The sequence below is a fragment of the Hemitrygon akajei genome, chromosome 3 (assembly GCF_048418815.1).
Source record: "Hemitrygon akajei chromosome 3, sHemAka1.3, whole genome shotgun sequence".
NCBI classification, from domain to species: Eukaryota; Metazoa; Chordata; class Chondrichthyes; order Myliobatiformes; family Dasyatidae; genus Hemitrygon; species Hemitrygon akajei.
This window is the reverse complement of record NC_133126.1, coordinates 99,625,152-99,649,928: the sequence shown is the minus strand read 5'-3', so window position 1 is coordinate 99,649,928 and position 24,777 is coordinate 99,625,152. Positions and strand designations below refer to the sequence as shown.

Here is a 24,777-nt window from a genome sequence, read left to right as displayed (position 1 = left end):
CAGGTCACCTTGGGCAAGGTGTAGCACCTGTTAGCCCCCAATCAGGATCACTTGAAGCCATGGGAGGAGCACTGATTCCAGGCAGACCATTTCTGAAGAATATTGATAATGGCTGAGGCCACCTGCCTTGTAAAGAAACTGCCCAAAAGAAGGGCAGTTCTTCTTTAGACCACTTCTGTAGAAAAATTGGCCAAGAACAATTACGGTAGTGGACCATGATCACGCACAGCACGTGACATGGCACATGATGAAGGGATGTTGTGATCTGAACAGAGTACCAGTAGACTGGTCTTGTGTGGGTTAATCGGCTGAGGAAGAACTGATCAACACATAAAATATACAGTATATTTAAAACATGTCTACACTGCTCATCAGCCACATTCTCTTTGTAACTTGTAAATGTACCACTGACAAGTCTGGTATTCAGTACTAATGGTTAGTTGCCCCAATAAAGTGACTATTTATGATGGTCTTGGTACAAACATACATGATTTTCTCTCTGAGCTTCTAAGCCAATCACATTATTACCCAGAGTCAATTCACCTGGTACTGCAGTATGACTGTGAGGTTCTCACACCTGGCCCTCTTGTTAAAGTGCACTCTACAGTTGAGGGTTACTGTATTAGTGTTTCCTGATTTCCTTCCCCACCTCATCGTAACTCGGGAACAGTGGGATAAACTGTTAGCTAACGCAGATGATAGTTTGTGATTTAAATTGTTGGTCTCAGTAATGGTAATTTTGAAGCCACTGATTTGTTGTAAAAGCCCATCTGGTTCTGTAGTACCCTCGCAGAAAAGGATAGGCCATATGAACCAGGAGTGTGACTTTGCACATGAACTGGCAGTTAAATGTCTGTGTCTGAACACTTGACCCTGAGACCATAGGGGTGTCGTTCGAGTTGGGGAAAGGACTTGCTGAGAATCATAATAGTGTACACATGAACAATTTGAGTGTTAGACACTTGCACGAGTGGTCAATATGTGGAACTAGCTGACGGAGGAAGGTGCACTAACAACATTTAAACAATATTTGGATGGATATATGGATAGAAAAGTTTTAAGGGATGTGTGGGCTAACAGTGCTAGCTTAGACCTGAGTCTTGGTCAATATAGTGCAGGTTTCAGCTGCATCATAATTTCTGTGTGTGATGTCCATTTCTGCAGGAGGTCGAACACTCCAGAAGTCAGATGAACCTGACGGCCAAACTAAAACGGCGGCCCAGGCCGGAGCCTCTCTTCATTCCACCCAAGCCGCACAACCACGTCTCAGTCATTGCCTATCCACCTGGTGCCCTCTATCAGAGCAACCTCCGCTCGCCGGTCAGACTGCCCGAGCACCCTGTGGACAGGAACTTCCAACCTCCACCTTACACTCCCCCTCCAATTCTCAGCCCCATGCGCGAGGGCTCAGGACTCTACTTCAATGCCATCTTGTCAGCCTCAACCAGCTCATCCCAACCTGTCACCCCAAGGTCTACACCCAAATTCTGCCTAAGCCGATCAAGTAAGTTTGATAGATTTTATTTTTCCCTTCAGCAGTAAGTTGTGTATGTTAAACCTTCCGCCTCTAAAAAGAAGGAAAAATAAAGCCTCTCATCTTGAGAAATCAATTACAGTCAAAATAATTTGCATGTGGGAAGTAAACTCATAGTATGAGATGCCAAGTTCCACTTTGGAAGTTTAGTTGATCTTTCTCCAGATATCTCGTTGAACAATCTGCTTAGAAGCTCGGCAGGTCAGTTAGCATCCGTGGAGGGAAGGGAATTGTTGATATTTCAGCAATCCCTTCCCCCTGTAAGTCCTGCTGAGTTCCTCCAGCATGTTGATTGTTGCTCACTTTCCAGCGTTTGCACTCTCTTGTCCCTTCTGTTCACTTCTCCTGCCTTCACCCTTCCTGCATTATCTCTACATCCTACTTTGCCTTTAACGATCACCTCATTTTCACCATGGATGTCCAGTTGAATACACTTCTATCTCCCATCAAGAAGACCTTAAAATCCTCCACTTCCTTCTGACAATAGTCCTGACCTGTCTCCCTCCACCACCCCCTCCTCTGTCTACTGGTCGTCACACTCAACAATTTCCTTTTTGGCTCCTTCCACTTTCTCCAAAGTCAAGGTGTGGCCGTGGGCACCCACATGGACCCCAGCTACGTACAACAGTATATTTTCCAGGCCTTCTTTGGTAATGCTCCCCAATTCTTCCTGCGCTACATTGACAACTCTAGCTGCTTCCTACATCCACACTGAGCTCATCAATTTCATCAACTTTGCCTCCAACTTCCACACTGCCCTTAAATTCAAGTGGTCCATCTCTGACACCTCCGTCCCATTTCTTCGTCTCTCCAACACCATCTCTGGAGACAAACTGTATATTGATAAATTTTATCAACTTAACCGATTCCCACAGTTAACTTGACTCAATCTCTTTCCACCCTGACTCCTTTAAAAATGCTATTCCCTTTTCTCAGTTACTTTGTCTCTGCCACATCTGTTCCCTGGATGAAGCTTTCCTTTCCAGGACATTAAAGGTGTCCTCCTCCTTCAAAGAATGGAGATACCCTTCCTCCACCGTAGATGCTGCTCTCACCCACATCTCCATTTCCAGACATCCATGCTCACCACATCTTCCCCCTGCCTTAACAGGGATTGTGTTCATCTTGTTCCCCCACCACCCATGCACCTCTGCATTCAACACGTTATTCTCCACCATCTTCAATGGGATCCTCCCACCAATCACATCCTTACCCCCCCCCCCCCACCCTCCCTGGCTTTTTGCAGGCAATGCTCCCCCTGATTCCCTTGTCCATTTGTCCCTAATCTTCCTTCTGGCACTTGCACTACAAGTGGCAGAAATGCTATACCTATCTGTTCACCTGTGATTCTGTTGGGGCCGTCTACTGTATCCATTGCTGCCAGGGTGGCCTCCTCTATAGATGGTCAGACTCGACATAGATTGAGGGACCGCTTTGTCAGTCATTTTCACTAAATAAATGCCAACATTGCATTTGCCTTCTTTACCACAGACTCAACCTGTAAATTAACCTCCTTGGTGTCCTGCACAAGGACCCCTAAATCCCTCTGTACCTCTGATGTTTGAATTTTCTCCCCATTTAGATAATAGTCTGCACTATTGTTCCTTTTTACCAAAATGCATTATCATACATTTCCCAACACTGTATTCCATCTGCCACTTTTTTGTCCATTCTTCCAATTTGTCCAAATCCAGGGGGAGAAAAAAAACCCAAAGGACATGGGTGAAGGGGGAAACATTTAAAGGGAACATTGGGGGGGGGGCTTCTTCATACAGAGAGTGGTGGGAGTGTGGAATGAGCTGCCAGATGAAGTTGTAAATGTGGGCTCCTTTTTAACATTTAAGAAAAACTTGAACAGGTACATGGATGAGATGTGTATGGAGGGATATGGGCCAGGTGCAGGTCAGTGGGACTAGGCAGAAAAATGGTTCGGCACAGCCAAGAAGGGCCAAAAGACCTGTTTCTATGCTGTAATGTTCTATGGTTCTCATGGAATCACATTGCTTCCTCAGCACTACTTACCCCTCCACCTGTCTTCATATCATTTACAAACTTTGCCACAAAGCCATCAATTCCATTATCTAAATCATTGACAAACAATGCTATAAGAAGGCATATGGTGCATTGGCCTTCATCAGCCATGAGATTGAGTTTAAGAGGCGAGAGTTAATGTTACAGCTATATAGGACCCTGGTCAGACCCTACTTGGAGTTCTGGTCACCTCACTACAGGAAGGATGTGGAAACTATAGAAAAGGTGTAGAGGAGATTTACAAGGATGTTGCCTGGATTGGGGAGCATGCCGTATGAGAATAGGTTGAGTGAACTCTGCCTTTTCTCCTTGGAGTGACAGAGGATGAGAAGTGATCTGATAGAGGTGTATAAGATGATTAGAGACATTGATCTTGTGGATAGTCAGAGGCTTTTTCCCAGGGCTGAAATGGCTATCATGGGAGGGCACAGTTTTAAGGTGCTTGGAGGTAGGTACAGATGAGATATCAGAGATAAGTTTTTTACGTAGAGAGTGGTGAGTGCGTGGAATGGGCTGCCAGCGACGGTGGTGGGGGTGGATACAAAAGGATCTTCTAAGAAACTCCTGGATAGGTATATGGAGCTTAGAAAAATAGAGGGCTATGGGTAACCCTAGGTAATTTCTAAAGTAAGTACATGTTCAGCACAGCATTGTGGACTGAAGGGCCTGTATTGTGCTGTAGGTTTTCTATGTTTCTATGTAATGTGAAAAGTAGCAGTCCCAATACTGACCCCTGAGGAACACCACTGGTCACTGGCAGCCAATCAGAAAAGGCCCCCTTTATTCTCACTCGCTGCCTTCTGCCAGTCAGCCATTCCTCTATCCATGCTAGTACCCTTCCTGTAACTCCAAAGGGCTTTATCTTGTTAAGCAGCCTCATGTGAGGCACCTTATCAAAGACCTTTTGAATATCCAAGTAAATGACATCCACTGACTCTCCTTTGTCTATCCTCCTTATTACCTCCTTGAAGAACTCTTTTAACAGATTTGTCAGACAAGATTTCCCTTTACAGAAACCATGCTGACTTGGACTGATTTTATCATTAGTCCCCAAGTAACCCGAAACCTTGTACTTAATAATGGAGTCCAGCACTTTCCCAGCTGCTGAGGTTAGGCTAACTGGCCAATAATTTCCTCTCTTTTGTCTTCCTCCCTTCTTAAAGAGTAGAGTGACACTTGCAATTTTCTAGTCCTCCAGGTCTTTGCCAGAATCAAGTGATTCTTTAAAGATCGTGACCAATACATCCGTTATCTCTTTAGCAACCTCTTTGAGAAATCTGGGATGTAGTGCATCTGGTCCAGGTGACTTATCCACCTTAAGACCTTTGAGTTTGCCTCACACTATTTCCTTTGTAATAGCAATGGCACTCACTCCTGCTCCTTGACTCTCACGGACCTCTATATATAGCATGTGACTTTCACAGTAAAGACTGAAGCGAAGTACTTAAGTTCATTTGCTATATCTTTGTCCCCATTACTACCTCTCCAGTGTCATTTTCCAGTGGTCCAATATCAACTCATGTTATTTGTGGTTCATGGAGCTTAGAAAAGTAGACAGCTATGGGTAACCCTAGGTAATTTCTAGAGTAAGTACATGTTCAGCACAGCATTATGGGTAAAGGGCCTGTATTGTGCTGTAGGTTTTCTACGTTTCTATATTTCTAGCTCTCATTTCCCTTTTATTCTTCATATAAGGGAAAAAAAACTTTTGGTATCAGCTTGTTTGCCCTCATATTTCATCTTTTCTCTTCTAGCTTTTTTTAGTTGCCTTTTGTTGGATTTTAAAAGCTTCCCAATCATCCAACTTCTCACTCACTTTTGCTACCTTATATGCCCTTTCCTTAGCTTTTATGCAGTCCTTAACTTCCCTTGTCAGCCATGGTTGCCTAACCCTGCAGTTTGAGAATTACTTCTGTAGGACATATCCATTGTGTACTATTCCCAGAAACTTCAGCCTCCTCTGTTCTGTCGTCAATCCCACCAGTATCCCACTCCAACCCACCTGGGCAATCTACTCTCTTGTTCCTCTGTAATTCCCTTTATTCCATTGCGATACTGATACATGTGAATTGTGCCTCTCCCTCTGAAACTGCAATATGGATTCCATCATATTATGATCACTGTCTCCTGAGGCTTCCTTCACGTCAAGCTGACTAATAAGATCTGGTTTATTAAGCTTGATTTATACTTCTGCGTTGAATCTACGCCCGAGGTACCGTATACTCTACGCTGTAGGGTTACGTGCACTTCCCCAATAAAGTAACTCGCGTGTCGTGGCGACACAGACCGCAACAACTGTGATTAGTCCGCTTGGTAGCATCGCATTTCCTCCTACGCATTTCCGGCTGCTTCTTCTCCGCCATGACTGTACTCCGATACGAAATAGATGAACCAAGTCATGAAATCTACCTGCCGACATGTGAAAATGTTTGAAATGCATTTCCTCGTCCATGTCTCTAACGAAGAAACTCAACACAGTGACGTAGAAACCCCACCGCCAACTAGCGTTTTGGCGCACACCAACGCATGCTCGCTATGGCGGTACCATGTCAGCCTCACCTGTGACCAGAGCTTTGCTGAATTGGAAATCTTCAGCAGGGGAATAGTTTCTCATGTATAGTCCTGTGCTTTAAAGCTTTGTGTTCAAACCTTTCTGTGGCTTTATGAATAACATGCATTTGTAGGAACCAAAATGGTGTCAGATATTAGGAAAGCTGGTCAGAAGTTTGGTTAAGTAGGAGAGATGGGATGGAAGTAAATTGCCAAGCGTCTGACCTGTTGCCTGAGTATTCAGCCCCCTAACACAGTGACCTGAGTGGCATGGAGCTGAGAGCTGATGCAGCTGAAGAGGTGTGCAAGAACCAGGGAATATCTGATTCCAGCATGTTGTTTGATTGCTGTTGTCAGCACAACTCTGTCAAACAAAGTGGGATGTGAGGTTTAGAACATAGATTTCTTGCTCACCCAGTTACTTGGGAGCACACGGATTACAGCACTCTGCCTTCAATGTGACTATAATGCTTGTAATACCACTTTTCCTGTTTCTTTAGACAGCGCTGATACCCCTCCTCCAGTCCTGCCTCTCATGAATGAAGCCACACCTGCAAGCATTGAACCGTAAGTAACTAAAAAAAGGTGTTGGGTTTTCAATTTTACACATACGACTGAGAAGCAGAGGTTGTCAGTAGAACAGAAGGAGCAGGTTTCCACAAGTCCAAGCTGGCTAGTTTGTGTTAGGTTGGTTAGTGGATGCTATGTTATAGCTTTGTCTTCATGGCCCCTGTGTGGAGCTGCCAGTTACATGTCTCCCCCCTCTGCACAGGTGCACACAGACAGACGAACAGGATCGGCCTGGCCTTAGTTTCAGTGCCACTCTGATATCTCAGTGTTACTTCCTCCACCATGGGCCTGTTGCACCTTGGAGGGTTTGGGCTTGATCAGTTAATGGGGATTATTTCCATTGGGTGCGCACAAAGAGCGAAGAGGGTGAGGGTGATGGGGAGAACATCTTGTTTTCATTCTGACATATACAATTTCTTCCTGGTGCTTTTAATTTGAGCTTTTCTTGTCACTAGCTGGAATTTTGCTTTGTGTGGTAAAATCCCAAAGAGGACCCAGGTCTGAGGTTAAGACTGTGTGGTACAGGAGATGCTTGACTGATAGTGTTTGGGTGATGGGGAGAACATGGTTGGGACACAGGCAATCTATAATAACGATGAATAGCGGTCGAGGGTGAGTCTCCCAAAACACTTTGTTCAGGCTTATTTGCCATTCAACCATACGTGAATACAGCCAAACAACAGTGTCAAGGTGCAGAACACCATGCCAACAGTCACACACAGCACATACGAGACACACAAAAAACTATAGTTCACGTCCCTAAGTCGGTGAATGTCGCAGCAGTCTGCAGTTGAACACAGTACAGCTTGTCTTCTGCCAAGTGAACACTGGGGGGCAGCACTCACTTCAGCATGGATGCCACACCACGCATCTGGTGGAGTCCCACGACTCTGCCTTCGGTTCTCCTGGGCGGCTGTAAACAGGCGCCACGCAGCTCGAGGCCCAGTCCTTGCTCTGACCGAGGCCGCCTGCCAATAAACCAGACTTGCAGCCTTCCACATTAACAAAGTCCAACAGTGTCTTGCGATCACAAAAAAGTGACTGAGACAATCACTGACTATTAGACTGCACACCGACACCTCTCTGACGCTGGTAGTAGCAGCATGATCTGTGCCAAGTCCAGCTCTGTAAGTTTGTCTGCCAGTGGACAACTGGCTGATGGGGTAGACCTGTAGAACTTCGTTTTTAATGTCTAGCAGTGTCTTGCGATTGTAAAAAAAAAATGTTTATAAAAGACAATAACACCTTCGGTTGGTCTTGTAGAAGCTGCTGTGTTCAAACACACCGCCATTTTACTGCAAGTACAGTATTATGTGGTTTACTGTATAAGATTCATGGGGAGAAACTTGCCACACGTGTGGACAGTATCGGATGCAAACCCTCATTTTGCTGATGGATCTGGGGTTGTTTGGAAGGCGACTGACTGATTTAGCATGTTCTCTGTCCTGTTCTTTAGGCGGATCAACATTGGCCCCCAGTTCCAGGCAGAAATACCCGAACTACGTGATAAGTCCCTGGCTGTTTTGGATGCCAACCATGCTGATCTGGTATTCAAGCCCTGGGAGAGTCGTAAAAACCATCAGCTTGACCAACAAAGAAGTGAGAACTATAATTTGGAATTATTAAGAGAAGCAGTTTGTTATGTGTCTGTATATTGCAGTGCCACAAATCACAGCAGAGTGAAGATTGTTAATCAGTCTTTTGCGTCATACTGTAATGTGATTATTTTGGAGTGATATTATATAACTACCCTGCCGTGTCCACAGTGTACTGGAAAAGTAATCCTGCTTCTCTTGGCTCTCGAGTTCTCTTTATCTGCTCAGGGCACAGAGATTGTTAATAGAGTTTCAGTCGAGTGTTTGCTGAGTTGCCTTTGTTTTCGGTAACCTAGACTACCTACTCAGAGTATAATTGGGAAGCCCACCTCCAAACTGCTGGCTGATAGAGATGTGTCAATGTTCATTTTTCCATTACTTGATAACCGTAATCTTTTTATCTCCTCACAAAATGGCACTTTAATGAATTAAAACACAAGTACATTACAGGAAGGATATTAATAAGGTTGAAAGAGTGCAGAGAAGGTTTACAAGGATGTTGCTGGGACTTGAGAAACTGAGTTACAGAGGAAGGTCGAATAGGTTAGGACTTTATTCCCTGGAGCGTAGAAGAATGAGGGGAGATTTGATAGAGGTATATAACATTATGATGGATATAGATAGAGTGAATGCAAGCAGGCTTTTTCCACTGAGGTTAGGGGAGAAAAAAAACCAGAGGACATGGGTTAAGGGCGAAGGGGGAAAAGTTTAAAGGGAACATTGGGGGGGGGGGGGGCTTCTTCATACAGAGAGTGGTGGGAGTGTGGAATGAGCTGCCAGATGAAGTGGTAAATGCGGGCTCCCTTTTAACATTCAAGAAAAACTTGGAAAGATACATGAATGAGGGATATATGGAGGGATATGGTCCAGGTGCAGGTCAGTGGGATTAGGCAGAAAAATGGTTCAGCACAGCCAAGGAGGGCCAAAGGGCCTGTTTCTGTGCTGTAATGTTCTATGGTTCTACATTAACAGGAATCCGGCAAATTAGTGATTAATCTTTTATCTAAGTATCACTTAGGTGCACTGACCCCAGCATTCTTTGATTCTCTGGATAAATTGAAAATGATGGTGTTTGTGTATTCTGAACAGTGGTAGCCAGCAATCAATATATTAGCTATACTGATAGTGATGCTGGGACAAATTCATGCTACACAGTGAAGGCAGTGATTAAGATTAATGTTAGATGCTGCAGATATTTGATCATAAATGTCACTCTAGCAACAAATTAGTCCTATACTTGCCAAACTCAAGTGACCTCCGATCTGGTAGAACCCTGTTATTTAAGTATCTCATCGTTCCACTGGCATCACTTTATTCCCATGCCACCTCTCGATTTTAGTAAACTCCAACACTACCTTCCTCTGCTGTCCCTGATTCATTCCCAGCCACCTGACCATCTCCAGGTTGATTTGCTGCTCCACTGATGACCGTGTCTTCAACCATTTCGGCCCAAAGCTCTGGAATTCTGTTCCTAAATATCTCTACCTCATTCCATCTTTAACATGCATCTACTAGGGCAAAGACTTTAGTGACATACCCATATACCACAGCATTTTTTCACAGTCAGACTTGCTTGATTTAGACATTTTTTAAAGCATTTTACCTTATGGAGATACTGATGTCATTTGGTCCTGCGTTAGGGCAGAGTTTGATGCTCTCAGCATTGAGAGCAGTAATGCAGACAGACCTACAACAGGTGTCTGGGTGGAGCAATGTGTGACGACTATCAGCCGTTTCTAACTGCTTCGCTGCTGGAAAGTGTAGAATGGGGAGAAGAACGGGCTGGCCTTTGCTGATAGTGACAAGCTAATCTGTTGCCATTGACCACGTGGCCTCTTCCCAGCACAATGGCACAGCTGGTAGAGCCACAGCCTAACAGCGTCACTGACCTGTGCTCAATCTTAACGGGTGGACTTTACAGCTTCTCCCTGAGACTGTCATGCTCTAGTTTCCTACCACATTCCAAAGATGTTCAGGTTAGTAGGCCACTGTAAATTTTTCCAAAGGTGTGTGGTAGAATCTAAGGGCAGTGATTGAGACATAGCTGTTTGACCATCAGCGTGGACTCTTGAGTCCCTCTGCTGCTGGGCAGTCAGAAGCTGATGGTTGGCATCCTCTTTAAGAGAGGCGAAGGCACGGTAAGGAAATGGGGGCTGATTGGAGTGTCAGGGTAGGGGATGAAGCAACTTGAGACACTTGGAGATTGTGTTATTCCTCCTGCTAACCTTTGACCCACTTGTTTGGTTTGTCTTGTAGTGGAAGACCTGATGACTGTGGCCTGCTCCAGTATTTTGCCAGGTGGAGGTACAAACCAGGAGCTCACTCTGCACTGTCTGCATGAGGCCAAGGGCAACATATTGGTAAAGTAACCCCCGTCTCTTTGTTTGTTGACTCTCATCTATGAAGATGTATATGTTTATCGTTGTTTGTATTTCTGTTTGATCTCCATGTTGTCTTTTTATCTGTTAGGCAGCCCTGAACATGCTGCTTCTCAGGAAAAGTCCACGAGGCAGGAGCAGGGCACTGATCAACTACCACTATGCAGGTAAGTGGAGTTTTCACAACCGATTCTGACTCTCGTTTGCCTTCACACCCATTCTCATAGCAGTTGCAAAAGAAACCATGTGAGACTATGAGATTATCCCTGAAATGGGCAGTGATGCTACTCTCTGTCACAGTGAGTCTTCGACATCTTAACAACAGACTGCACCGGTTCGACAGCAATCATCCATGGTTCATGAGTGATAATTACATTCCTCAAGTCAGAGGTCATGGCTTCCACCCCACTGCGATGTGGTACAAGGAGGTCTGTCCAAAAGCATGTGAAACCTCTGTAAGATGAGTAGATGCCATTGTTCCCAGTGTTCTCACCAGTTCTCATCCTGAACCAGCATCACTACACAGGTAAGTAGGAATGCAAAAGCCACTGGTGCTCCCTTACTTATCAGGTTCCTGCACTGATAGCTGTAGTGTTCCTGCTTGTCTCCCTTCCATAGCCGACTACACCTTCTCCCTTCCACCCCCTCATCTAGCTCTGTCTGCTTCTGTCCATCGTCTTCCTGCCTCCACCTCCCCCTTCTCGCCACTCCCCTTCTCTGTTTCCTAGCCTCTTGCCTCTCCATTCTGTTCTGTTGCAGTGTCTCACTCCAAAACATGGACACAACCCTTACTCGTTCCACCAGGAATGGAGGGAGTGCATTGGTAAATGAACAAAGTTTAAATGTTGGCTTCCAACCCCCCCCCCCCCCCCCCAATATAGCAGTCCTATTTCAGTAGCACAGAATCAGAACCGTTAATACAAAGAGTGCAAGGCTGTCTGAGCCCGGCGACAACAGTAACTCAGGTATGAGAATCACTGTTGCTGTCGTGTGCAGCCAGTTCTTGGTTTACAGAACAGTTTAGTTGTCCATAACTCAGAAACATCCACTTTCTGTAGTAACCATATTGATCGTTCCACACATACTGGATTCAATCCTGTTATTCCATCCTAACTTTGCCGATAAATAAACCAATGAAACGTGTAATGTATCCAGTCATCATCGAACATTATGAAACATTATTAATGTTGTTATTACTATGTTTTTTTAAAAAAATTTTTTTTATTAGTTTTTCAAAACATTTTACAAAATTAAAAACCCCAAATCCCAGTGAGGAGCATTAATACAGAGCAAGGTTAAGCATACAATAACAATATGCTACAAAGGAAGAGAATTTAACAGAAAAGCACCTAAATTAAAGACAAGTGAGTTTAGTGTCCTTTATTACTATGTTGAAAAATTCTTTAAAGGTTTATGGGTGAATTTATGTCCTGTATTGAGTAGATATTGCCTTTATAAAACATTCACCAATATGCTTACCTTTAATGTTCCACAGGTTCAGATAAATGGACTTCTCGAGAGAAGGCGATGTTTAACAAAGGGCTGACAGCACACAAGAAGGATTTCTTCCTTGTTCAGAAACTGGTAAGGCCCAAACTCTGTGCTGCTAAAGTGGAGAGGCTTTGTGGCGATGCTGCTCGAATGGGGAATGGTGAAGATTACGGGAAAATTCACTCAAACTAGAGTTCAGTTAATGGAAATCTTGGAGAAATCCGGGGCTGTTTCCCTTGAGTAGCAAAGATTAATGGAGTGTTTTACTAGGATGTTTAGCTTTATTCCAGATTCTGCTCTCTTGAGTCAGTGATACAAATAAAAATACTTCGTAGTGGTAATCTGGAATGCATTACTCGAAGGGTTAAAGCAAATAGATTCATCAGAAACCTTCAACGATGTTGGATGGTCCGTGGTCCTGAAAAACATTGTCTGGTTTTTACTGTGTACTGTGCCAGCAATTATGGTCGAAATGACAATAAAAAGTGACTTGACTTGACTTCATGTATAATTTAAAAAAAAGAAATTCACAGTGCTATGGGAATAGCAAGAGAGTGGTACTAACATTTAAGGGGTTCAGAAGGACACAATGGGTACTAACAAATTAATTGAACTGTTCCCCCCCCCCCCCCCGTTGATTTCTACAGGTGAAAACAAAGACTGTAGCCCAGTGTGTGGAGTTTTACTATACATACAAAAAGCAGGTGAAAATTGGCAAGAATGGAACGCTGATATTTGGTGACATGTCCACCACTGACAGTAAAACCGTGGATGAGTCGAGCACAATCGATAGAAAGGTAATGCCTAGTAGGTTGTGAAAGGACCTGTAAAAGTTCAGACACAAAATACTACAGACAATCTGTTGGAAGAACTCAGTGAGAAGCGAAGATCTGTTTGCGGTGGGGGAAGGGAAAAGGAAGAATCCTAATGCAAGGTTTTGACCCAAAGTGTCAGTAATTCCTTCGTCTTGCAGATGCTGCCCAAGCGGTGAACTTCATCTGTTGCCTGTAGGTCTTTTGTAAAAGCGAACTTTCGTAAAGCGGGGGACACCTGTACCTTGGTGTAATCTACACAGATTTAGATGTTGACAGTGGGTGTACCATCTAGGTATGGTTGGCACCACCAGCATTTCTTCCCAGTTCCTAATTGCATTTTTGTAGTGTAATATCGAATTGTGTATTGAAGGCAAAAGCAGAAAACTCCTCGCACTGGAGTACTGAAATAAATGTGTTAAAGTCTGGGCCAAATGTGTTAATGAGCCAAATCTCTCAGCCCCTCTACTTCCTACTGCTCCTGAAAGCCCCTCTCAGGCCATCTGAGACCCAACTTAAATTTTATTTGCTCCTTTGGGACATACTGATCAATGTAAGGTGCTTTTGTTAAGCTTAATGTAAAGATCACCTTAATAATCTACCAATCAATAATCTTTTGCAGTTATAGCGTGGTATTTCAATTTTGCACAGAGGAATTAAATTAATACAAATTATTAATCTGTATTTGAGAATGTGATTGAGCAAGAATTAAACTAGAGAGTCATGTTCTTTAGTTTGGTAAATTGTTTCATTCTTGGATGCACGAAGGGAAAACTTTGTTTTGCTTGCCATTTTATCACATCAGTACATTGAAGAACAGGTCCATAATTCCTTACCCGAAATCCTTGGGGCCAGTTGCATTTTGGAATTCAGAATTTTTTGGATTTCAGAAAATTGATAATTATGTTGATAATTAACCTGTCTCGATTGCAGTGGACTTTAGGACCCAGGGGAGCTTCGAACCTACGCACATCTTCCCGTATACTTTAAATCATCTCTAGATTACTTATAATACCTAATACAATGTAAATGTTATGTAAATAGTTGTTATACTGTATTGTTTAGGGAATCATGACAAAAAAAAATGTCTGTACATGCTCAAACAACAAGTGCTGGAGAGAGAACTTCTGGGTTTTCCCGATCCGCACTCTTTTACAAATACTATTACAGTTTATTTATAGAATAATATACTGGTAAATGAAATAGTGGGGTAATTATAGACCATAAATACACTAGTACATTTTATTTCCAACAAAATCATTCAATAAAACATAAAAATATACGAACCAAATCAAACACTTGGCAAGTGACTTATTGGAATAAATGTAGAAAGTAAATACTCTAGGACATATACAGGTTCAAACTAAGCTAAATACGTACAGGTACCTCTAGTTAAGTTGCATTACGTCTGGCAAACAAAGCTAAATACTCTACAGGTACCTGATGGGCCAGGAACAGGATTCTCAAGTTATGAAGCAGCACTACAATGGACGGCATTTTTAAAGAGTTCAAGTGTCACCAAGTGTCTTCTTCAAGTGTCATCAAGACACTCCTTCAAGTGTCACATTTTCACAATGAAATTAAGCATAAAGTCAACAGTGAACACAAAATATCAGCAAACAGCAAACGCAGGTGCAACTAGTACGAGCGCTGAGCCACAACTGACGTCTGGCGGCCTCTGCTAGTGCTGCCACATCAACCTGAGTGACGTCAGCTGTTGGCGCAACAAACAAGCATTGTTACGACACGCTCCACACTCCACGAGAAAAAGTTCGGTTTTCGGAGCTTTTGAGATTTCAGAATTTTGGATAAGGGATTGTGGACCTGTAGTACATCGGGAAAGCAAAACCAGAATTCAGTTTGTGTTATAGTTACAGAGAAGGTGCTAGGTCGTGAGTTAGGTCATTAAGCCAAGAGTTAATCTTATCATTCAAGGGGACAATTCAATAGTTTTATAACGGCAGAATAGTGGTTGTCCTTGATCCTGGTCATATGTATTTTGAGGTTTTTTTAAATCTTTTGCCCAGTGGAAGAGGAGAGAAGGGAACGGGTTTTTTGTGGTTTATTAAGGGAATTACATAGTTTACAAAGATGTTCAATGGCTTGATGTTAACCAAGATGTTAATCTTGGCATACTGTAGGATGAAAGAGTTTGCAGAGAACAAGCAGGAAAAGACCATGGAAGGAATTTTAATAAGGGTGTGAATTTTAAAACCAAGGTGTTCAATGACTAAGGTTTGAGATGAGCATTGAGTGATGGGTGAGCAGGACTTAACTGCAACAGCATAGTTTTGAATTAAGGCAGTCAATGAAAAATAAACTAGTTTCTGTACAGAGGAGAATACGTTAGACTAGCTCAGACTAGGGCATGGGTGAACAGAAAAGAGTGGTTGACTTGGATAATGTGATATTCTGTTGAAGTGGTCTTGAGGTTAAGCTGAACACGGGGTCAAGCCGAGATCCTTCTGTGAATCTACAACCTGAATCTCTTACTCAGATTGCAGATTGCTTTTTTTTGGCAGGTTTCGCTCCGACGTAAAGCCCGAATTCCTCTTGCAGAAGATTTTAAGAATGAATTATCGGAGGAGGAGAAAGAGGATGAGTTGGAAGAGGAGGATGAGGAAGAAGAGGAAATAGAGGAAGATAAAGAAGAATACAAACCTGATCACAAGAGAGTGATCTTGAATCAGGTGAGGTTTGTGGGGAATGAGTGGGATCTAGCAGCCTGAGTTAATCTGGTGCAATGAGTTGTAGAGTGCAGGATCAGAGGCTTATGTTAATTACTTGTAGTTGACCTCTTTTCAGTGTACTGCACATAATTTGATAAAAGACCATTTAGTAAACCAAAAACAAAATACTAGAAATGCTCAGAGGGTTGTGCAGCACCTGTGGAGAGAGAATCTGACTATCTTTTCTCATTTATTCATGGCTCAACTGCCTGACTTAAAACTATTGTTCTTTGTAACTCAGCATGGTTGCTGTGATGCTTGAAGTTACAGACAGATATACCAATAAGGATTGTCTATGATATTCTGGGGACTTAGTCAAAAACCTTGTGTTGAAGTAACTGTTGTTGCCGATGATACAGTAACTGGCCCAGAACACAAGCACTCTTACAACACAAGCATTCTCTTTTATTTTCCATGTGCATAGAACACCATCACCCAGTGTCACCCACACCGTTCTGAAGTTGAAACAGGAAACTGCTAATTTTTTTAATATAGAATTGGCATTGATCATTGTAAATTGTACATATTTGAATTCCTTACTTGCAAGACCAATTGCTACTTACAGTAGAGGTGTTAAAGAGCTATTGTTGTCTTTACTACAACTTGCAAAGATAAAGAGACACTATCCACTGCCCTACCCTCACCTTCTTTCCTTGTTATGTCTTCAAAAAAGCAGAGCAGTTCTATAAACATTCTGTGGATGATGGAATCTGATAAAGGAAAGTGGAGTAGGAACTAAATAAGCGAGATAGGGAAAGCAATGGCAGGAGGAGTCAAGTGGGAGGAACAGGTGAATGATGGGTATGTGTGCGGTTGGAGAGGGAGGAGAAGTACAGGGTGATGGGGACTGGGGCAGATTTGGGAGGAACTGTTTTATGAGAAGGAAAGGACAAGGAGCAGGTTACCACAGTTGGAGAATTTGATGTTAATGGTATTGGTTGTAGATTAGCCAGGCAGTATATGAGGTACAGTTCTGCTAGTTTGTGTTTGGCCTCATGCTGGTGGTGGAGGAGGCTGAGGATAAATGGGCCAGTGTGGAAGGGAATTAAAGGAGCTGGCAACAGGTAGATCCAGATGGGCCATGGTGGATGAAGCACAGGAGCTTGGTCTCATTGAGGAGGTGCATGCCTCACCTGGAAAGGCCCTAGATGGTGTAGTGTTACTACACTAAAGGTGTTACTCTTCTCTGGCTGTAAGGAAAATGTTTGGGGAGTGGGAGGGAAGAGTGGAGCAGGAAGTCATGGCAGGAGTGATCCTTGCAGAAAGCAGGATGTGGCTGGTGGTGGGATCTTGTTGTAACTACAGGGAAGTGTTCTAGATGTGTCACCTGGTGGTGTAAAATGAGCAAGGGAGCTTACCCCCGGTGTGAGGGGAGAGTAAAAGTGTTAAAATGAGCGAGGGAGCTTACTCCCGGTGTGGGGAAGAGTAGAAGTGCTAGAAATAAAAGAGATCAGGTTTACTTTTAACTTTATATTTTTTAATACTTTTGATTTACTTTGAACATTGGAGATGAGTACTCCGTCAATAACTGGGGATGGAGTGGTGCCAGAGAGAATGTTCCATTCCCTGGAAAAAGGACATCTCCAATGTCTTGGGGTTGAAGGGCTCCTCTCAAGAACAGATATAAAATCTGAGACAAAAATGGTGTTTTTAAATGAGACAGGCTGGGAGGAGGTGTCAGTTAGGTAGCTGTGGGAATGGGTGGATTAGTAATAGCTGGAGATCTATCCAGAAAGGAGAGAGAAGAGGAAGTGGTCCAAGGAAGGTAGAAATTTGATGAATTCCACACCGGTGTAGGAAGCAGCCCCAGTGTAGCGAAGGAAGAGCTTGGGAATGGTACTGATTGGTTTGAAATGTGGACTGCTCCAAATAGACAATGAAATGGCAGATGTAGCTGGGGTCTCTGCAAGTGGCTACAGCTTTGATTTGTAGGAAGTGGGGGTAGGCCTACAGATAAGGTACCAGAAACAATTATATTAAAGCATGGGCAATCATATTCAAAAATGTGTTACAAAATTCCAGAAGTGGTAGTGAATCGTGCCATCTAAACCAGGATATTGTTATATTTACAACACACACATATGTCACCATATATAACCCTGAAATTCATTTTTGTGGGCATACACAGTAAATCCAATGAACACAGTAGGATTAATGAAAGGCTGCACCGTACAGAACAAACAACCAATGTGCAAAAGACAAACTGTGCAAATACAAAAGAAATAATAATCATAAATAAGCAATAAATATCGAGAACACGAGATGAAGAGTCTTTGAAAGTGAGTCCATAGTTAGAGAGAACAGTTTAGTGTTTGGGCAAGTGAAGTTAATCCACTCTGATGGTTGAAGGGTAATAGCTGGGGATGTGGGTCCTGAGGCTCCTGTACCTTACTGATGGCAACAGCAAAAGGAAGGCACGGCTTGTGTTGTGGGGTCCTTGATGATGGATGCTGCTTTCCTGTGACCTACAGCGCTCCTTTGTAGATGTGTTCGATTGTAGGTAGAGCTTTACCCGTGACGGACTAGGCCGTATCCACTACTTTGTCTAGGATTTTCCATTCAAGGGCATTGGCAGCCAGTCTCCACCACACATCTATGGAAGTTTAACATTGATCATGAGCTGAATGGTTCACTATTCCTGGAAAGGCTGAGGCATTTTGTTTGGGACAGGAACCGTGCAGTTGCTGTTTGCATTTTACAAGTGCTAACACTAAACCTAGGTGTCTGATAAAGACAGGAGCCCCTAGGTTACTTGTTTTCACACATTGAAGGTGGAAGCATTGCATTCCTGTTGATTGGACACAACAGCCTTTTCTCTAAATTCTCCTTCAGTCGCAAACACTGTAAAAGAGACCCGATTAGAGTTTACCAAGTGGCTAAACTCAGCAAGGCACTGGACAAAGTCCCTGATGGGAGGCTGGTCAAGAAGGTTCGGTTGCTCGGCAAGATGAGGTAGTAAATTGGATTAGACTTTGGCTTTGTGGGAGATTTTATTTTTTATTATTGTCATGGCCATACTTACCCAAGGTGTACGTGCCATGAAAGTTAGCTTTTTGCAGCAACAGCAAGTATATTACAAACATGACAGGCAAATTACATAAACTTGTACATTAGAGTTAGAAACATAAAAGTTTGTTGGGTAACGTGGTTGAATTTAATGAACACTCATATCAAACACCCACCTCATTCATGTGTTTATCCAATCTGTCTAATCCAGGTTTGTTTTACAGCCTGAAACTGTCTACCACAAAGTCTTGGGTGCATTGCTTCCGAGTCTGAAGATTGAAGGTGGAAGCACAGCATTCCTGTTGATTGGGCACAACAGCCTTTCCCAGAGGCTTTTCCCCAGGGCTGAAATGGCTGGCATGAGAGGGCATAGTTTTGAGGGGCTTGGAAGTAGGTACAGAGGAGATGTCAGGGATAAGTTTTTTACGTAGAGAGTGGTGAGTGCGAGGAATGGGCTGCCGGAGTCGGTGGTGGAGGTGGATACGATAGAGTCTTTTAAGAGACTCCTGGATAGGTCATGGAGCTCAGAAAAATAGAGGGTTATGGGTAAGCCTAGGTAGTTCTAAGATAAGGACATGTTTGGCAGGGCTTTGTGGGCCGAAGCGTCTGTTTTGTGCTGTAGGTTTTCTATGTTCTATGAATATAGACCAAATTTGAGAACTAAGTGCAGGCAACAGTATTGAAGGAGTGTTGTACTCTCAGAGGCGCCATCTTCCAAGTAGAGTATTGTCAAAGCCCAGTTACCCTCCTCATTTGTAAATAAAAGGTATGAGCACTATCTGAGAAAGGGAACCACAGAAGTGGAACCTTTGGCCCACCTTGACCGTGCCTATCATTTTGTCCCTCTACAGCAATCCCCTTACTTGCATTGGAACCATTCCCTATTGAAGTATGTGCCCAAATGCTTCTTAAACAGAGATTGTATCTGATTCTGTCACCTTGTCTGGCAGTGCATTCAAGATTTAAAAGAAACTTTCCCCTCAAATTCCCTTTAAAACTCCCATCCTTCTGTTTAAACCTCTGCCCTCTTTTGGTGGAGCAAATGGATTCTTCCTGAATGTTTGGCAAGTGAATCCCTCAACCAGCATCATCATAATGCTTATTTGATCATTATCCCATGCTGTACTTGGGAATGGTTGCCACACTTGCTAAATAGTTGGAAGCATCCACCAGAAATTGTGACTGTATTTTGCAAGCTGCAAGTTTTTGTATTTCTGGGAGAGTTGCACCTCTCTGATTTTTTCCCCCCCTAATCTTGCTCTTTCCTCTTCTCTCAAAGCAGGCCCAAAATGTTCACTTGCGGAAGAGTCACAACCCTGCCTACAGACAGCGGCAGCCTGCTGCTTTGCCCAGGAATGAGCGTGTGCAGCTGGGTGATTCAACCAAGCTTGGAAAGCAGACTCAAGAAAATATCTTCCCTTGCAAAAAGTGTGGAAAGTAAGTGGGCTTCTAGCCGAGGCATTCATGCCTCATTAGGTGAATGGGAGAAGTTCTTTTTGAATTCATTCTCCTAATGAGTGGTGGTAGTTGATGCCCAAGTATGGCAATGGGGTGTTAATTTTTAATAATTCTGTAACTTTGTTTAAGATGCCCCTCCCAGTTTAATGTAAAAGCTTCTGGTTTAAAAACTTTCTTCTCAAAGATTTACCGCGGTAACAAGGAAATCTGGCTGAGCCTCTCCCTCACAGCTCAAGCAACCCAGGTTCAATTCTGACTTCTGGTCCTGTTTAAGTGGAGTTTGCATGTTCTCCCTGTAATTGCATGGGTTTCCTCTGTGTTGTTCCTTCCTCACGCATCCCAGAGATCAGGATCAGAGATTGTCCCTCGTATAGGTGAATAGGATTAGAGTTGGTGGGACCTTAGCATTTGCCCTGATTGGATGTTGTCTTATAAAGTATTTAGCTACCTACAGTGTCTATGAATGTTCAGATTGAAGGAGCAAGACTGCAATAACAAATCGGCCCTCTCTGCAGGGCAGAACTGCTTTTATTGAGCTCCTGATAACACCTAAGGAAGTCTTCCCAATATTTTTTGTTACAAGATGGAACTCATCCATTTGATATTTCTTCATTCCTCCCTAGCTACATCACGCTGTCTGCTCCTGGCATCAGGTGGTGTACCAGTAGTCTCAATGTGGCTGTGGAGGTACTTTTGTACCAGTTATTGAATCAGTAAATTCTTCCAGTTCTACCGTTTCCCCCAAGACTTCTTGTTCTGCAATCTGGCTGTCTCCTCTCTCCATTCAGACAAGTTTCTTTTATTTAATACTTTTACAGGGTTGGCATTTTTTTTTACCTACACCTATTTGCCCTTGTATTATGCGGCTTGCTGGACCACTGCAGAGGATATCCAAAGATTCACCGTACTAGTGGATCTGGAGTTATTCATAGACCAGGCTGAGTAAGGACGGCAGCTTTATTCCCCTGAAGGGTAATAGTGAACCACATCACAATTGTTGGAAGGGCCAATGTCTTCCCTAGGCCATTGACTATTTTTGGAATGTGGTAGTGCAAGATGAAATTGTCCATGGCCCCTGCTTGAATGTCACTACCTCGCAATCTCAGTGCAGCACAGGACATACCCTGCACCCGCAGGAATCCGGAACCGAACCCACTGGCCACATAGCACAGTTGTGCTGCTTCCTTTTTGTTACTTGGTGTTCTAACTGTGCACAGTCTGAGCTGATGTCTGGCACAATCTTTCTGTTTAAGGGTGTTCTACAAAGTGAAGAGTCGCAGTGCGCACATGAAGAGTCACAGTGTCCAGGAAAAGAAACAGAGGGAGGTGGAGTTAAAACTACAAGCCCCAGCAGTGGACGAGCAGGCCAAGGACGATGAGGAGTGCAGTGATTATTCCCTTTATTGCCAGGATGGATAGTAATGAAATGGTGATGAAGTAAACTGGTTCTCTCCGATTTACGAGCAGCTGTGGAACTTGAGACGTGACTTGTAATTTCATCTGGATGTCGGAATGGGTACAACTCTGGGTAGTTCCAGCTCGTTTTGTTTTTTCTTGCCCTGAACTCAACCTCATGTATAGTTGAGTATGGAGGCTGCTTTTTGATGCCGAAGGCCAATTGCTCAGGTGTTTAACTGAAGCCACAATGACTGAGAGGCCTTTTTGTTGCACATTGTAAAAAATCACACAATTCTTGTTCTGCCTGACTAACAGAACAACACCTGCCACTTAGTTTCCCTTTATTTTGCAGTCACACAAATTTCTTGCAAAGATTCAAAGTTGCTTGGATGCTGTGAAAGTGTTGCACACCAGTTAAGGCTAGGTTGCTAAATCTTACTTATCTCAAAGAATGGGTTTTAAAATGTTCAGTAGAAAAAGATCTCAATAGTCTGGTTTAACATTACACCAAACAGATGCAGTTGCATGTTTGCACTGCATGTTAAAGTTACAGCACAAACTTTGGGCTCATTTATAATGGTTCATTTCTGCAGCTAGACAAAATTAGGATTGAATTTTTGTTTAAATTACATTTGGAATCCTAGATCTAAGTTGTGAAAATTGACTTGTTACCCTGTAAAATAATAATCAGTTTCACTCTTGCTTGATGCACATTGGGACTGTCCTTTATTGTTATTATACTTTGTCTCCAACACTTGAATCAAATCATTTAGCTTCCATTGTACCTGGACACAGCACAAATCAGCACTGTCCCCTACATAAGGATTACTGGTGTACCGGGTGAGACACCTTGCACATTAACAAATGCTGTGCTAACTTAGGAAGCTGTGATATTGTCTATTTCCTTGCTTCCTCACTGAAACACTCGTTTCACTATTTTCCCTACTGTAACATGTCTTATAGTTGGCAAAGGAAATATTGTAGATCTAGTTTCCCCTTCTAAACTTTCCAATCCAAGTTTTCCTTGTCATACTTGTTTCTGCAACCCTTCCTGTAATATTACTAAATGGAGTCAGTGCAGTTGTTTACAGAGAAAGAGAGAAGCTACATGCCCATCAAGCCTGTGCTTGTTGCAATTGATACAAGAAGAATACTTTCAGATTACCCATTCCTGGCACAATCCTTTTCAAAAGAAAAAAGTGCTTGGTATGTTGTCTGCCTCACTAAATCTGTAGCTGCAGATCTGTACTTGGACTTGGCTTCATGTTCTATGAAATCAGTACTTGTTTTAAAATCAGCTCAAGTGATATTTATTTGAAAGGCAGAGAAAAAAATCAGGTTATTAACAGAGTGAAACAAATCGCCATCATTATTACTCTGTTGCATTTTCCTTCCACAACGCAATGAATGGGGTAAGCTTGTGGGCCCTAACAATCGCCCAGTAGAAACCTGGCCAGTCTTTGCAGCACTTTACCGTGGCAGGATTGCCATCTCTAGTTGAGTATATTTGTTCTTGGAGGGATCATCATAGTATATTTTTACCTTTTTGGGAAAAGCTAACTACACCTACGTCCAAAAACAAACATAACATTTTAGAAGCCTTGTGATTTTTCTCCGAAGTTGCAGGAGCAAAGTGATTTCAGTTGCTTGCCAATTGGGTCACTTTGTTAATTTAACCCACTTGTACCTATTGTGTCCACTGCTTCATTGGTACAATGTACAGTCCTTGTGTGTACCAGCTTTCTCTTTGCATCTGTCTCGAGATCAAAATGCAATTTTTGAAGTCTTCGGGGCAGTCAGTGAGTTTGGAAGCTATACTTTATGTGTTGACACATTGACGCAAAAGCATCTAAAACAAAAATATAATGCTGAAAGTATTCAGCGGGTCATGCAGCATCTCTGAGGAGAGAAACAGTTACCTTTTAAAATGGATTTTTCTTTTAAAAAAAGAACAGAAACATTAACTCTGCTTCTCTTTTCACAAATGCTGCCTAACCTGCTGAGGAAAAACATATTTAATGTATGGGGAAAATAGGATTATTTTTTTAGATTCTGGGGTATTAAACTAGGCAACCCTGAACTTTTTAATATATATCTTAAATGTGATATTGCAGCTTTTTGCTCGTTATGCCATTGTATATACAGCACAAGAGTAATTCTACAAACCAGCTTAAGCTATGCTGTCAAAACTGAATTCAGCAGTCTATTTTAACATGAGCCTTGTAAATATATTAAAAATAGGTATTATTTATTCTTACTCAGCTATTTGGTTTCTGTATAAAAACTTTATAAGATTTGTAAAGTCATTGATTTTAGCAAGGCTGGCCTGAACATTATATTCTGTGAATGGGTTTGTAAATATCTTTACTTTTCAGCAACCTTTGTTTTGCTCCTTCCCCTTTTTAAACTTAAGCCAATAACTAGTGGGTTCAGTTCTTTTATTACCTGCTTAAAAGCATCAGCCCCTTGAAATGCACCTTTTTGTATCTATGGCAATGTTATGTTTTACAAACAAAATGTAAACACACCATTATTAAATGTCCTGAAGAAGGATCTTGGCCCGAAATGTCGACTGTTTATTCATTTCCATAGATGTTGCCTGACTTGCTGAGTTCGTCCAGCATTTTGTACGTGTTGCTGTGGAGAGTCTCTGCAAAATTTCTCGTTTATTATTAACTGTTGTTAACTGGATTAGTGATTCAGCCCACTGTGAAGAGCAGATAGATAAACACTAGGTTATCGGTATGATGTTAAGGCTCTCACAAACAGCACTGGGATGATGAAGATCTCTTTTAGAACTAGTGACATTTATTCTGGGATAAATATGGATCAGGTCATTCTATGCTTTACCTGAGAGGGTGTTTTGCTATTTTGTACAAAATATAGCATCTCTGCTAGTGGAGTGTTGATAAGTTTCTTCATGTGTTAAATTTCTAGAATGATTATTGAACCTGTGTGCTTGCTGAGTGTCATCAGTGAAACCCTGTCGGAAGGGCAAGTTTAACTTCGGCATTTGAACCTTTCTATAATTACTAAGCTATGATTCAAGACAGACGTGCTAATTTGTTCTTGATGACTTGAAAAAGAAAAGGTTGTGCTGATAAAGTTCTTAAATTTATGAAATGGTTTTTAATGTAGATGTAGTGAGATATTGTCAGAATTGGAATTGGAGATCAGAATGAACAACTTTTTAAACCCATTAAAGAAAAACATTGGTTTTTACAC

The 24,777-nt window shown here is 42.5% G+C and overlaps 1 protein-coding gene across 7 annotated transcripts in view; it reads left to right on the top strand.

Annotated features, from left to right (window-relative positions):
- Positions 1-24,118, top strand: part of mideasb (mitotic deacetylase associated SANT domain protein b) — a 115,527-nt gene extending 91,409 nt beyond the window's left edge. For 6 of the 7 annotated variants that reach the window (XM_073040459.1, XM_073040454.1, XM_073040455.1 and 3 more), the window contains exons 4-13: positions 1,165-1,504; positions 6,616-6,682; positions 8,142-8,284; positions 10,537-10,640; positions 10,750-10,825; positions 12,154-12,242; positions 12,797-12,946; positions 15,484-15,651; positions 19,976-20,133; positions 21,408-24,118. In XM_073040459.1, the coding sequence (XP_072896560.1) occupies positions 1,165-1,504; positions 6,616-6,682; positions 8,142-8,284; positions 10,537-10,640; positions 10,750-10,825; positions 12,154-12,242; positions 12,797-12,946; positions 15,484-15,651; positions 19,976-20,133; positions 21,408-21,573 (1,461 nt within the window). In that variant the 3' untranslated portion in view covers positions 21,574-24,118. The remainder of the gene's footprint in view (positions 1-1,164; positions 1,505-6,615; positions 6,683-8,141; positions 8,285-10,536; positions 10,641-10,749; positions 10,826-12,153; positions 12,243-12,796; positions 12,947-15,483; positions 15,652-19,975; positions 20,134-21,407) is intronic. The other variant, XM_073040460.1, reaches the window with a different exon arrangement.
- The last annotated feature ends 659 nt before the right edge of the window (positions 24,119-24,777 follow it).